The 13,647-nt window shown below is 47.2% G+C and overlaps 1 protein-coding gene across 2 annotated transcripts in view; it reads right to left on the bottom strand.

Annotated features, from left to right (window-relative positions):
- Positions 1 to 13,647, bottom strand: part of PLEKHG4 (pleckstrin homology and RhoGEF domain containing G4) — a 1,592,954-nt gene that overhangs the window by 54,362 nt on the left and 1,524,945 nt on the right. For both annotated transcript variants that reach the window (XM_085638629.1, XM_085638628.1), the window contains exon 20: positions 11,000 to 11,064. In XM_085638629.1, the coding sequence (XP_085494755.1) occupies positions 11,023 to 11,064 (42 nt within the window). In that variant the 3' untranslated portion in view covers positions 11,000 to 11,022. The remainder of the gene's footprint in view (positions 1 to 10,999; positions 11,065 to 13,647) is intronic.

Below are 13,647 nucleotides of genomic sequence, written 5' to 3' on the forward strand. Positions count from 1 at the left end.
CTTTTAAGAATCGGAATTATTGGGGAATTGCATATATTGGAGTCGGTTTCTACAACCACTCCTTGTGTAATGAGCTCGTCAATGATTTGCAGCAAAGCCACAACAGCATCTGGTGGTAACTTGTATTGTCGCATTCGTGGTAGTACTACTCCTGTTTTCAGTGTGACTCGATATGGTGTAATGTTCATGCAACCAACATCAGTGGGGCCTTGTGCCCATAAATGTGTAGGTAAATTCTGCAGTCGGTGATCCATGTCTCTGGACACGTAGTGACCTTTAAAGTCACGTAAAAATAGTCGTACTCCTTCCGGAGAGCAACATATTATGGCTCCTAGAGCTTTCAATGTTTTTATACCTAACAAGTTTTCTGGACATGATTTAGTAAGCAATAAATCTGTAGTACGTGTCAATGGACCAACCGTGAGTGGAAGAGGTTGTGTTACGTCATTAATTATAGGTTTTCCTGAGAATCCAAGGGAAATATTCTGTGAGCCTGAGAGGGGTGCCCCTGGAACTTCACTGCGTCTTATAGTTGTTCTGCTTGCCCCTGTATCAAGTAAAAACTTTCTGTCTTCCCCTAATAGTTCACTATGTACATAAGGTCCCTCCTGGTCTACAGGAACCTCAATAAGGGGTAAGTCAACTTCCCTCTCTAGGCTATTTCATGTGTATCGCTGATAATCGGGATAATCTGTTTGTGCATACTGATACATCTGTTGCGTTGTCGCTTGTGTGGCAGCAATAGGCTGCGCTTGTGGTGGTGCTACGGTCTGTTGTGGAGCTGCCTGTTGCGGAGCTAGTTGTTGCGGAGCTGACCTAGGTTGTACATGCTGAGGAATTTGTTGTTGATTCTGATCCTGTCTAGGTGGACGTGGTCTTTCCTGGGTTCTACCTGTGGCAATATTATGTTTCAGAACTGGACAATCGTGTATATAATGACCTTGTTGTTTACAATAGTTGCATGTGCCTTTCGTTGGACCTGCGGAATCACCCTTTTGATGACCATCGGCTGGAACTGACTGAGCAACAAGCATTTTCATTTTTGTATCTTTCATACGTCTCTGTTCGTGTTCTTGTTCTTCTCTAATTCTATTGTGGTGATATTGTAACATCTGTAACATCTGTGACGGGGTATTACCTTGCCAGGTACTCTCGAATTTCAATACTCTATTCTTAACTTGCGGCAGAGAATTTTCAACTAATTTTGTCACAAACAGATGTGGATATGACTCGCTACTTGCTTTTATGCCACTATTTATACCAAAACATTTTTCAAATCGGGAATAGAAATCACTAGTGTCTTCATCTTGCTTTTGTTTACAGGCTGAGATTGCACCCCAGTCCTCCTTTTTCGTAGTTAATAAACGTGGCAGTACCTGCACTAGTAATCCTGGTAGTGCTGTAGTCTTTTCCCCAAGCCCTGCTCCTGCAGCTCGGGCCTTCTCTTCGTTTTCTAATGCTGTCCAATCTATCTTTTGGTCTCCCACCTCCCATTCCTTCTCTTTGAGTTTCTCGTAAACACCGGCAGGCATTAACACTTTCAGTATTTTCATAATGTCGGGGTATGTGTACTCTCCCATGAGTAACATGTCTTTTATCTCACGGTGGAAACCTGCTGGATCCTTGTCATGACTGGGTACTACTTTCTTCATTTCTAATAATTCAATTTTAGTTATAGGCGTGTACACAAATACGCGTGTAAAGTTATTACCTTCACCTCTGATTGGGTGTACTTCGCGTAACGGGTTCTGTCTATCTATGTGATACATTTTTCTTCCCATAATGGGAATTGGAACGTGTTCTGGGCATACAAAAGTTATATACTGGTTCCGAAATTCTAGAATTTCTTTAATTAAATCAGTACCTGAACCTCTCCAGTTATCCGTGAGTAGTTCTGTCAATATGTCAGGTAAGGGTCCTGGATCGGAGTGTTGGCTTTTATATAATATAAGGAGATGTTGAATCATGTATATACTAGCTAAACGCTGTTCGTCTGGGGCAAGATTCAGAAACGTGTGTGCTAGTGCATCCTCACTGTATTTACTGGGACTGTCAGCCCATTGTACTGCTGACCTGGCTAATTCTTGTTCGTCCATGGAATCGAACATATGGTACCCCCTTCGATCTCGGAGTAATTTATCAGCAGCTTGGAATAGGTGTTCAGGGGATCTCGTATTTAACATAGGGTTTGTAAAATGTCTGCTATATTCTGGACGTATCGGACATATCGGATCATTAAAGCCTCTAGTATTATTATGGGGTCTTCCTCTACCTACGTAAGCTATCGTTTCTAATTGTTCTGATTCTTGCTCCTCCTCTTCCTCTGATTCAATTCTGTCTGCTTCTCGTCTTTCTTTATGTATTCGTTCTACTTCCTTGCGGATCTTTCGATACATGGCGATTATACACGCCTGTCTATCATGTTTCTCTTCTGATATGTTCTGACCCCATTTGACAAGTTTTTGTATGGCATCATGATCTGCCCCAGGCCTGTCTTGGTTCCTAATTACGCAATTTATGAAAAAACGTAGTAGTTGTCTTTGGACATCCACTTTCTGGTATTCCATAGCTTCGTTAATACTTTCTGGACCTCGCCCTGTTTGGACAAAGCGATATATATTATCTAGGTGTTCAACCATCCCTGGTATCGTCATTAAATACAATGTAGCTCGTCGTATACGTAGTGATGATATGAGCAATCTGTCCTGTTTACCTGGTACTGGAGCGTATCTACAATCCACAAGCTGTTCTTTAAACATGTCGGATGTCGCTAGTTGGGGTGTACGCTGGAGTGCTAAATCTCTAAGAGTCTGTTTATTTCGCGGCGGTGTGGCAAACATGTCTGTCGTGCCTCCTGTAGCACCATCTGAAGTGCTGGGCAAGAAAGGATTCGTTGGACGTAAGATAGAAATCGTAGATGTGGGAAAAACAGTAGAAACGGACGGACCTGTGGGGACTTGTGTAGGAGTTTGTTGTTGCGGGGATACAGACGGATGCTCTTGGTGTTGAACACCATCGGCAAGCGGTGTGTGTGGTAGGGTATTAGCATACTCGGGAGCTACGTCATCTAAATAGGAGGAAAGGAAAACGTCCTTTGCTGTTTTGGGATGTGTTTTTGGATGTGCCTTTATCGGGAGTAATGGAGGAGTCAAGTCTTTTGGTATTTCCGGGGTAGCCTTAGGTAACCCTTCGGCCAGAAGAGGATACATACCATTCATAAGAGTATTTCTTTGTCTATCTACTTGTTCTGATTTTACTCGGGTACCTTCCTCAATTAATAGATTTTCTCGGGCTTTATTTGAATTCTCTCTACCTTTCTCTTCCTGTCTGAGCGCTTTTTCTGTACGTCTATATGATTCTTTACGCCATAATTCAATGGCATCTTTCTGTGACTGTCTGGCTTTCTTTTTCCATAATTCTTCTTCTACTCTCATGATGCAATCTGCATCCCAGGTCCCCGCTGCGGGCCATCTCTGACTTTCTGGCAAATCCTTGGTGTAGTCCACCCATAAATCAAGAAATAATACGGCATCTAGGCCATGTTTATGATACATAAAGTATCCTGGGGTATCCCTAGGTGGAATGGGAACAGCTTCTTCGAGTACCCCTTTTCTAGTTTTGATCTGTCTTAATTTCGAAAAGAGCGGCATTTTTAGATCTGGTTACTTAATCTTAAACACACTTAATACAAATAAACACAATAATGAACAGTCATTCACACCACAATGTATAGAACGTATTAAAACATTTAACATTTAACATTTAACGAATAATGATGACTAATAGGAAACTAGTTACTGACATAATACTGACACTAGGTAATACTTATTTATATGCAAGACATACTAGATATACTGCTAAACAGTACAGATACACTGCTGGAACAGTGCAGACCGGATTTGTGTACCCAAACCCGTCTTGACCGGCACAGACTATGTGCACGTTAACCCCTTCGGTGCTCATGACGGAACGGTTCCGTCATGAGCCACGGTTGAGCTGTGCTCATGACGGAACCGTTCCGTCATGACCACGCCCGCGCAGAAAAGATCAGCACAGCAGGGGAATCCGTCCAGCATGGAAGGGGTTAAATGCCTCCCCGGCAATGGTACTCACCGGGTAGCTCGGAACGGAAGGCCTCGGAACGGAACTGAAACTGGACCGGACTGGACTCGACTCGACTGGACTCGGAACTTCGGAACCTGGTGGGCCTCTGTATACCTCGGATCTTGCTCTCTCAGCTAGGCTCTGGTCGGGATACTTCGCACTTCTCACCGCCTCGTCTGGGTGTTGATCGCAGCCTCAGTCGCCCCCGCTTGGCCGGAGGGAGATACAGGAAATCCTGCAGGTACGCGTTTTTGTCCGTTCAGCTGTAGCAGGAGACCGGGCCTGCAACGCACCGCCGGCGCGTGAGATGAGAAAGTGTCCCTGTTCGGGCGCCAATTTCTGTGGTAAATATTTCATTACCGGTACTATTTTTTATGCGGTAAAATCTAGTAAGAATAACTCAGTAAATATAAGAGGCAGAATCCGTGGTATTAGAGGTTCTAAAGGCTTTATTCCTTGACAAAGGAAATACAATTCGAATTGCAGGCTTCAAATTCCATCACCACGAGAGTTCAGGAAGGAAGGGCGTACATTATTGACAGGTAATGATATTTATATGGAAAGCATTACATTAAGACAGATGCAAGAGGCGTAACAGCTGATAATACAGATAAAATAGGCATACGTAACTAAAAAAGGCGGACATATAGGCGTAACTTATAAAACGTCATTATACATGATGTCACAAGTGGGTGGATCCATAAGAGAATCCTGCAATGTCAGCAGAAATATTTGGCAGAGATGCGCGCGCAGCCGCATGACGTGTGATTGACGTGCAACTAGAGGGTGAAGGGGACTTGACATTTAGCTCTACATGTGGAGACAGAAGTCTGGGGGTCATGTCAACCTAATCCCAAATCATATCTAATATCCTATGTTTAAAGAACTGTGTTATCCAAAAGGAAAGGTCTCTAGGATAGAATCTATTCTATACTGACTGTTAGTGCGTGTACAAGCGTCTAAGTGTCTACATGAGATGCGAGGGGGCAGGAATCTTCCATGGTGACAGGGGCTATGAATTACTTGCATGAGGACAGCGAGGCCTGGCCCTTTGCATGGTAGCTGGAAGAATGTTTACCTAAACTACTAGACAGGAATGCATCGGATGAGGAGCAGAGCAGATAATCTTGAAGGTGAAATACAGTTTTTGGCAGGCAACAGGCTGGATCAGGCACCGTTAGCCGCGCAGGGAGTAGGACAAAGTTCATGGATACAGATGCAGGCTCGGACTGGAGCTTTCAGAGGCAGAAGGCAGGAAAAGGTTTGATGGCAGAATTCAGGGCCTACTCGCCTGAATCTGTAAAATGTGGAAAGTGAACCACATAAAGTCGGTGGCCTTTCATACTTAGGAATGGAATATCTGACCCATTCATGGCGGATCTGAAAGAGGACATGTTGACGGTGGACGCACATGTATTTGCGTCTTCAGAGCTGGAACTGGAGGGAAGATACATGTACTTTATAGCATGCACATGGAGCCGTTGGGGTCTACGATAGGGGACATAACTGATCACAAAATTCATATTTCCTCAGCTCGACAACGGAGAAACAGCGGCCCTCATCCTCCTGGACCTCTCTGCAGCGTTCGACACTGTCTGCCACCGCACCCTAGTACAGCGCCTCAGCAACATCGGGATCCAAGAGAAGGCACTGAAGTGGATCATCTCGTTCCTCGCCGGAAGAACTCAGAGAGTCCGCCTCCCCCCGTTCAGATCCGACGCCACCGAAGTCATCTGCGGCGTACCACAAGGATCATCACTCAGCCCTCTTCAACATCTACATGAGCCCCCTCGCAGCCATCGCACGCCAACACAACCTCAACATCATCTCCTACGCCGATGACACCCAGCTGATCCTCTCCCTCACCAACGACCCCGCCACCGCCAGAACCAGCCTCCAGGAAGGGATGAAAGACGTCGCCGAATGGATGAAGAACAGCCGCCTGAAACTGAACTCAGACAAGACGGAAGTCCTCATCCTGGGATCCTCGCCCTCCGCCTGGGACGACTCCTGGTGGCCCCCTGCCCTGGGCACCACTCCCAAGCCAACGGACCACGCACGCAACCTGGGCTTCATCCTGGACTCCTCCCTCTCGATGACCAGACAAGTCAAAGCCGTCTCATCATCATGCTTCAACACCCTGCGCATGCTCCGTAAGATCTTCCGATGGATCCCCACCGAAACCAGGAGGACGGTCACCCAGGCACTTGTCACCAGCCAACTGGACTACGGAAACACCCTCTACGCCGGAACCACAGCCAAACTTCAGAAAAGACTCCAACGCATCCAGAACGCCTCCGCACGACTTGTCCTGGACATCCCCCGACACAGCCACATCTCCGGCCACCTGAGAGACCTGCACTGGCTCCCCGTCAGCAAGAGGATCACGTTCAGGCTCCTCACCCACGTACACAAGGCTCTCCACGACCTGGGCTCCATGTACCTCAACAACCGCCTGACCTTCTACAAGCCCCCCCGCCAGTTACGATCGACCAGCCTCGCCCTCGCCGCCGTACCACTCACCCGCAGAGCCACCGCCGGAGGAAGATCCTTCTCCTACCTGGCAGCCAAGACTTGGAACTCCCTCCCCATCCACCTTCGGCTGACCCAGGGCCATCTCTCCTTCAGGAAGCAACTCAAGACCTGGCTCTTCGAGCAGTAACGGACCCCTCTCCCCCAGCGCCTTGAGACCCTTCCGGGTGAGTAGCGCGCTATACAAATGCTATGATTGATTGATTGATTGAAAGTGTAAATAGAAAATACAGTTCTACTATGGTGCTAAAACAGTGTGTATATGCAGGCATATAAACAAGGCAGTAATCTGGTGTACCTCCTACTATGCAAACCCTACTCTAAGTGTACCTAGAGTGTGTGTAGGTGTGAAGCCAAGAATCTTCCCAAGGGACGATCCAACTCCATTATCTGGAGCGAGAGAATGTAGGAGCCCATCTTGGTCACGAACTGGACACCCCTCACAGAGATGTCAGACCACTGCGTGGTGAAGTCTCAGCATGCAGGAACCCTCGGTGTCAGCAGAAGTGCCTCCTCTACTAAAATTATGGGATGGTCTTTATTTATAATAGAAAGCAGCCTTGCGATTTGGGTATAGATTAGTGATGTTATGGATATGTAGATAGTCCTGCCGCCCCATGGATTAAGATCGAAACAATATTTGTACATACTGCATAGAAGGGCCTTGTACATGATGTTCAAGGCATCTTGATAACGTTGCAAATATGTGCAAAGGTTTGCGGAAGAAATGTTATTGTGAAAATAGGACAACGTATAAATGAGCAGCTTCGCTACATGGGCCTAGCCCAGGAACATAGCAGTAGGAATTCAGGAACCATGCTGTCAAGCTCAGCGAGGGAAGGTTGTGGTGGAAAATCTTCCAGTGTAGCTTGTAGAGGAAATCCAGTCTGCCGGAAGCCTTCTGTGTGGTCACTCGGACAGGTGAAGGAGATCTGGATACCACCACTGGTGAGGCCACTCTGGAGCAATCAGCGTCATTTTGGCTCTGTCCAGATGTAGCTTGTTGAGGACTGTTGGTATCAGGGGAATGGGAGGAAACGTGAACAGAAATGTCCCAGACCAGTGTATCAAAAGGGTATCCCCTTTTTTCTTGTCGGTAGAACCTGAATGCGAAGTCTGGAGATTCTTTGTGGCGCTTGTCTGCAAACAGATCTATTTGCCGATGTCCCCATTCTCTGAAAATGTCTTTTACAATATAGTTGTGCAGAATCCAGTTGGGCTGTTCTGCGAAGTGACAGTGATAGAGTCTGCTTTCATGCTCTGGACTCCTGGGAGGTAGACTGCTGAGATTGTTAAACCCCTCGCTAGGAGCCATTGCCAAATCGCATACGCTCCCAGGGATAGAGGGCGAGATAGAGTCCCTTCTTGCTTGTTCAACTAGTGCATTGTGGTCGTATTTTCCGTTTGGACCAGTAGTGAGTTGGTTTGAATGGCTGAGTAGAATGACTTGAGGGCTAGATGGACCGCCTGCAGCTCCAGCATGTTTATATGATAGGTTTGCTCCTTGTTTGACCACAGACCCTGTGTATGCAGGGTACCCAGGTGCGCACCCCAGCTCTGGAGGGTTGCGTCAATTATGAGTGTTTGAGTTGGCGTGGTCTGGAGAAGAGGTACGCCAATTAGTAGATGTGGGCAATGAGACCACCATGGTAAGGATGCTTTCACAGCCTGAGCTAGCATGAGCCCAATGATATGTGAATTGGTTCCACTGATCTTTCAGATTTTGCTGCAACGGTTTCATTCTCAATCTGCCATTGGGAACAAGTAAAATGCATAACGCTATTGACCCTAGAAGAGAAGCCATCTGTCTGGCTGATGGACGTGGGATGTTTTGGATTTTAATGCACTTTTGAACGATAGATGATAGTCTCTTCTTTAAAGTACACACTTTTGCGATTCTTGCCTCCAGGTTTGCACCTAGTTAGTGTAGCCTTTGGGTTGGGGCTTGAATTGACTTCTCGATGTTGATGTGGAGACTCATAGACTGTAGGGTCTCAACACAGATATGATAGTGTTCCTTCGCTTGCTCTGGAGAGGAACTTTTTACCAGCCAGTTATCTAGGTATGGATATACAAATATTATTTTGCGTTATGAAACTGCCACAACTGCCATGCCGAAGGGTAACACCTTGTATTGATAATGTCTGGCTGCCACATCCAGTTCCCCTGATAGAGTTGGGGGTATATTTGGTGGATAGCCTACATTCTGAATTTTTCCTTGCAGACATATTTGTTTAGGAGACGTAGGTCCAGAATGGGTCTGAATTCTGTAGATGGGCCTTTTTTCTTTACGAGGAAATACCGGGAATATACACCTACGCTCCGCTATGAGTAGGGTACTTTCCATTTTGCTTTTTTGCGAAGGAGAATGGAGACTTCGCTCTGCAGTAGTTTCAGCTGATGGCAAGTGGTGTGTGAAGGTGGGACCTCCGGAGGTGGAAGCCGTAAACGAAGTGAGTACCTATTTTCTGCAGCAGGAGAAATAATATGCCTTGATGTCGATCGTCAATTGGTTGTTGTGTATGGAGGATGTCTGGACGCCGAACAATGTCTAGTTGGATTTGATGGAGGTGTGCGTCTTGACTTCGACCGTCCCTTGGTTGACGTCGACCGATGTATTGCAGGTCTGGACAACGAGAAGTTATATATATATTTAGTATGGGCCCCGGGGTCCCTACAGATAGGCGGGAATATTCAGTGCTTATGACTTTGATGAGGATTCCCCTGGAAGAGAACTGTGGTTCCACGTGATATGGCATCCCCAAACTCCTGTGCAAAAGACAGGAGGATTGCACCCTGTAGAGTTGGAGATTTCAATTCCAATTTCAGCAGTTTTGTCTAGGCTTCATTCCATTTAGGAAGCCTTCTGAAGGTACAAGAAGCATTTGCTTGTTTGAAGGATGACAATTTTCCTCCATGTCAATATGGACATTGTTTCCAGTCATACACTTCAAACTCACAAATCATTGGTATTTGGTGTTTTTCTAATTCATTTGCTAGAAGCAAACAAATAGTACAACATACAAAATGATTGCATCCCTGGACCACTACCCACCATTGAACCCTAAAATGACTCAATTTACCAATACTCTACCCTCCTTATGATTTGTATACACACACAATCTACCGTTTGTATTGTTGTGCCTGATTGGAAGTAGTAGGGTTGTAGGATCCCTAGAGAAGGACCAAAAACTGGGCCAGCTGTGGGCCCACCCGTAGGCACCCTTGGCCCATCTAGAATAAAATTCCTGGAGCCGGGCCGGCATGAGACCTGTATGCTCTTGGTAAGACGACAATAGGCTTTTTCAAACCAAGCATTGGGGCAGTCTGGTAGGCGCGACCCGAAAAAGCAGATGTTTACTGGAGAACCCAACACATAGTAAAGAACTTCGGTGCACCCTTAACAAACACCACACGTGGGGATATATGGCACTTTCTGATTGAAATCTTCAGTTCTGTGGATTTTTACATATACTTCATTGTTAGTTACACCGATTTTCAACATTTTATATAACACATTCAATTTGCCAAGAATGGGCGTGTGACATAAAGCAGCACTCAAAGCCATACAACAGAAAGTTACAGGATGTCTTAAACGCATGTTCCATAGCAGTTGTTCGTCCCCGGTACTGATGTACAGTGTATGAAGCACTCCCATTTTATGTGACCAATCTGTGCTGTAACACCCCAGGGCTGCCTTCCTACTCTGGTCCAGCCCTTTCTATAAGTCCCTGGAAAGATCTGGCAACATCAGAAGGGCAGGCAGCTGCTTCTGGCGCACTTATGATGCAAACAAGGATGGAACAAGCTAGGGCCCGAGGCCAGGGCTAGTCGACTGACCCATAACTCTACCCAGACTGAAAACTGCCTTTGAAGCTCGGGTACATAAATACTGCAGTGTCTGCCTCCACAAACAAATAGCAGGACAGAAAGTGATGCTCTCCTTAGTCCTCTTCTGCGAGAAGACTAAAAGGCAGAGCAGCATGCCCATTGGAAGGGGATCTGCTATACTAGAAGGAAAGATAAATAACTCTAGGTGCCGGGGAGCAACTATCATGTGGTATCAGGTGCACTCTGCCTTGCTAAGCATAACCACCTCCGCCGCCCTCCAGCTCCAACCCCAAAGAATAAACATTTGAACATGCACCCATTAAACCCAGATTTAGGCGTCATTCTCACGAGAGTTACGTTGCACAATATATGTATTTACAGTATATTCACTTTGTGGGCTTTCGCATAACATTCACTGGTCCCTTTAACAAGTAGAAGTAAAGAATAACTGGATTCTTACATGCTCTCTGGATAACACACCCACATTTTCACAGCTGTTCAATATCGCAATGGAAGCAAAAGGTTCACTTACTGAAGCACAAGGACAAAGTAGGCTCACACTACTGTAGAAGGACTTATCGTGAGCTGGTTTGGGCTCTGCAGGAGAAAAGCAAAGGTTAGTGCAAGCCTCGCAGTTACTGAATGACACAGCACAGTTATGAAACTAAAGAAGCAACAAAGGAGGGAGCTGCGAAGGAGGCGGGGGGTAGATGTTTAGGAGAGTCATCGTATAGGCCAGGGAGTGCAGCACTGTCAGAGCTTACAGCCAATGAGGCTCGCCTAAAATGGGGTTGCACCAATAATGGTACACAAAGGGCTGGCTTAGCAAGAGAACTGAAGAGCCTAAGCAGGAAGACAGTAGTCATGATCGTTTCAAAGTGGGATACCATCATCTAGATGAAATGTTTGGGGGGGGCATGGCCCCAGTGGCAAGAAAACAAATAGGGTCTTGGCTAGAAAGAACGGGGCTCTCCCAGGTATTTTGCGGAAATAATGGTAAACTGCTGTGAGGTTTTAAATAACACAATACATTTCAGAGTGTTTTCCAATTACTGTACATTTCTATGCCAAGAAATATTTGGTGAACATTATGAGACAGCTGTATATTTTAAAGCACGGGGAGTCTGAAACATAGTTTAAAAATGGAAATAGTTTTACACAGGAATAGAGGTTTTCCCATAGGCATTTTTGAGGCCTCTGTGGTACATTATATGTTTTAAAGCACATAAGTCTGTAATATTTGTGAAAGAAATTACAGAATTTAACTACCTTTACAGGTGGTGCCCTGAGGAAGGTTTTTGAAAAATGAAAGGTACGTGATATACATTAAATTACTCTTGGAGAGGAACTTTGGCTAAAACTAGATTGAATTCAAAAACAAAATGACTGTGGGCTTGAAGGTTTTCCACGAAGAAGGTTATGGGGAACATGGGCCAAATTAAATACATGTACCCACTTTCCATCTTCTTTTAGCGCTTGAAATTAAAACAACTTATTCTAGGAATTCATCGGCAGAAGGCTGGGATGACTAGGGCTGAGGTGAAGAAGACCTGGGGCCGTATTACGTATTGTCATTGTTTGCGTCAGGCGCACCTTTTAAAACATTATACATTATGATGTATGCGCTGCCCCCAGGGCAGCCGCGAACTCGCACGGCACCCTGGGCAGCGTATCCATGTGAAAACACGGGCTGCCTGCACTTTTATAGGGGATTAGAGATCCCCTTGCAGGCAGGTGCAGTCAGTGACTGCCCCCGCCTCCAAGTGGATGTCTGGGGGGTCAATAGGGCCCCCATTCTCCCCTCCAGTGGGCTGCTCTCAGGGGCGTACTCACAGGGTGCCACCTAGAAGCTGGCGCACTGAGTGTACTCCCTGAGAACTTCTTTGCCTTTGCATTCACATCTGTAATATAGCACGGGCGCAGAGGCAAAATAATTTCCTCATTTGCATCGGGCACGCCCCGATGCAAATGAGGGAACGCCCTTGGACGTACAGGCGTCTGTGCCCCCTTTTGTAATACGAAAGTGGCTCCGTTGCAGGCGCAAACGCTCATTGCGCCCCTGAGGCACTGTCTGTCATTGGCCCCATCCTAGTGTCCCATCCCAATTTCAGTGTCCATATGTTGATGGCAGAATTCCAGTATCCTTATCAGTTACGCAGTATCAGCATCACCCTGTTGATATCATTGTGTCAGTGTTACAGTGCTCCTGTGTCAGTGCATGTGCCACATGATCTGGGTTGTTTTTTGTGTGTCTACCTGTGTCAGAGTCAGAGTCAATATGTGCATCTGAAAGAAACACGTTAGTTAGATTCCTCACCTTAGAATATCCCCAGGCGTCAGGCTGGATCCGGAAAGATTTTTGTAGCAATACCCCTTGCGCGTCGGTAGGCGTCGTCTGCGGCTCCGCGTCCGTCGTCGGAGTCGTGCGCCGGAATGACGTTGTCGGAGTACTTAGACGCCGCCCTCGCGCGCTGACGTCAGTTCTTCTTTTTTCCGCGCCAGTAAGCGCTGATCCGGGAAGAGCTTACCCCTAGTCAATTTTTGACTAACTTTTTTGCCTTTTTTGGTCGACTGTTGGTGCCGGTAGGATGCCTGGTTTTAAAGCCTGTGACGCCTGTCATCGACTGATGTCGGTGACGGATCACCATCGCCGGTGCCTCTTCTGCCTGGGGGCCGACCACGACGCAGACTCGTGCCCCGACTATCAAGCCTTGACATCGAAGGCTAGGCGGGAGTGGTCCTGCAAGCTTCTCGAGCTTCGCCACTTGGCTCCGCGCCGCTCGAGGTCCCGGTCCAGGAGGAGGTCCAAGGACCGGTCGCAGAGCCGCAGTCATCAACATCGCTCGTCGGGCTCTTCGGGTAAGTCGAAGCACTCCAAGAAGTCCAAGAAGCGACATCGCTCTTCGGACTCCCCTCGCCGGTTGCGCGACTCGGATGAGGGTCAAGGTGGTTCCACGCAGGCGCCGCGTCCGTCCCCATACCCTCCGGTCCCTGGGACTAACGTGACACCGGCAGAGAGCAGTGCCTTCCTCTCGGCCATGAGAGGCCTGGCTCCGCCGTCGACGCCCGCCGGCGCGCCTTCGGGCCCTGCGGACTCGACTGGGCGACCTCGCGTGCCGGCGGCTCCGGCGCCGTCGACGGCTCCGGCCCCGACGTCGCAGGTCCCCGAGGGATCCAGGC

The sequence above is a fragment of the Triturus cristatus genome, chromosome 12, assembly GCF_964204655.1.
Source record: "Triturus cristatus chromosome 12, aTriCri1.1, whole genome shotgun sequence".
Classification (NCBI taxonomy): domain Eukaryota; kingdom Metazoa; phylum Chordata; class Amphibia; order Caudata; family Salamandridae; genus Triturus; species Triturus cristatus.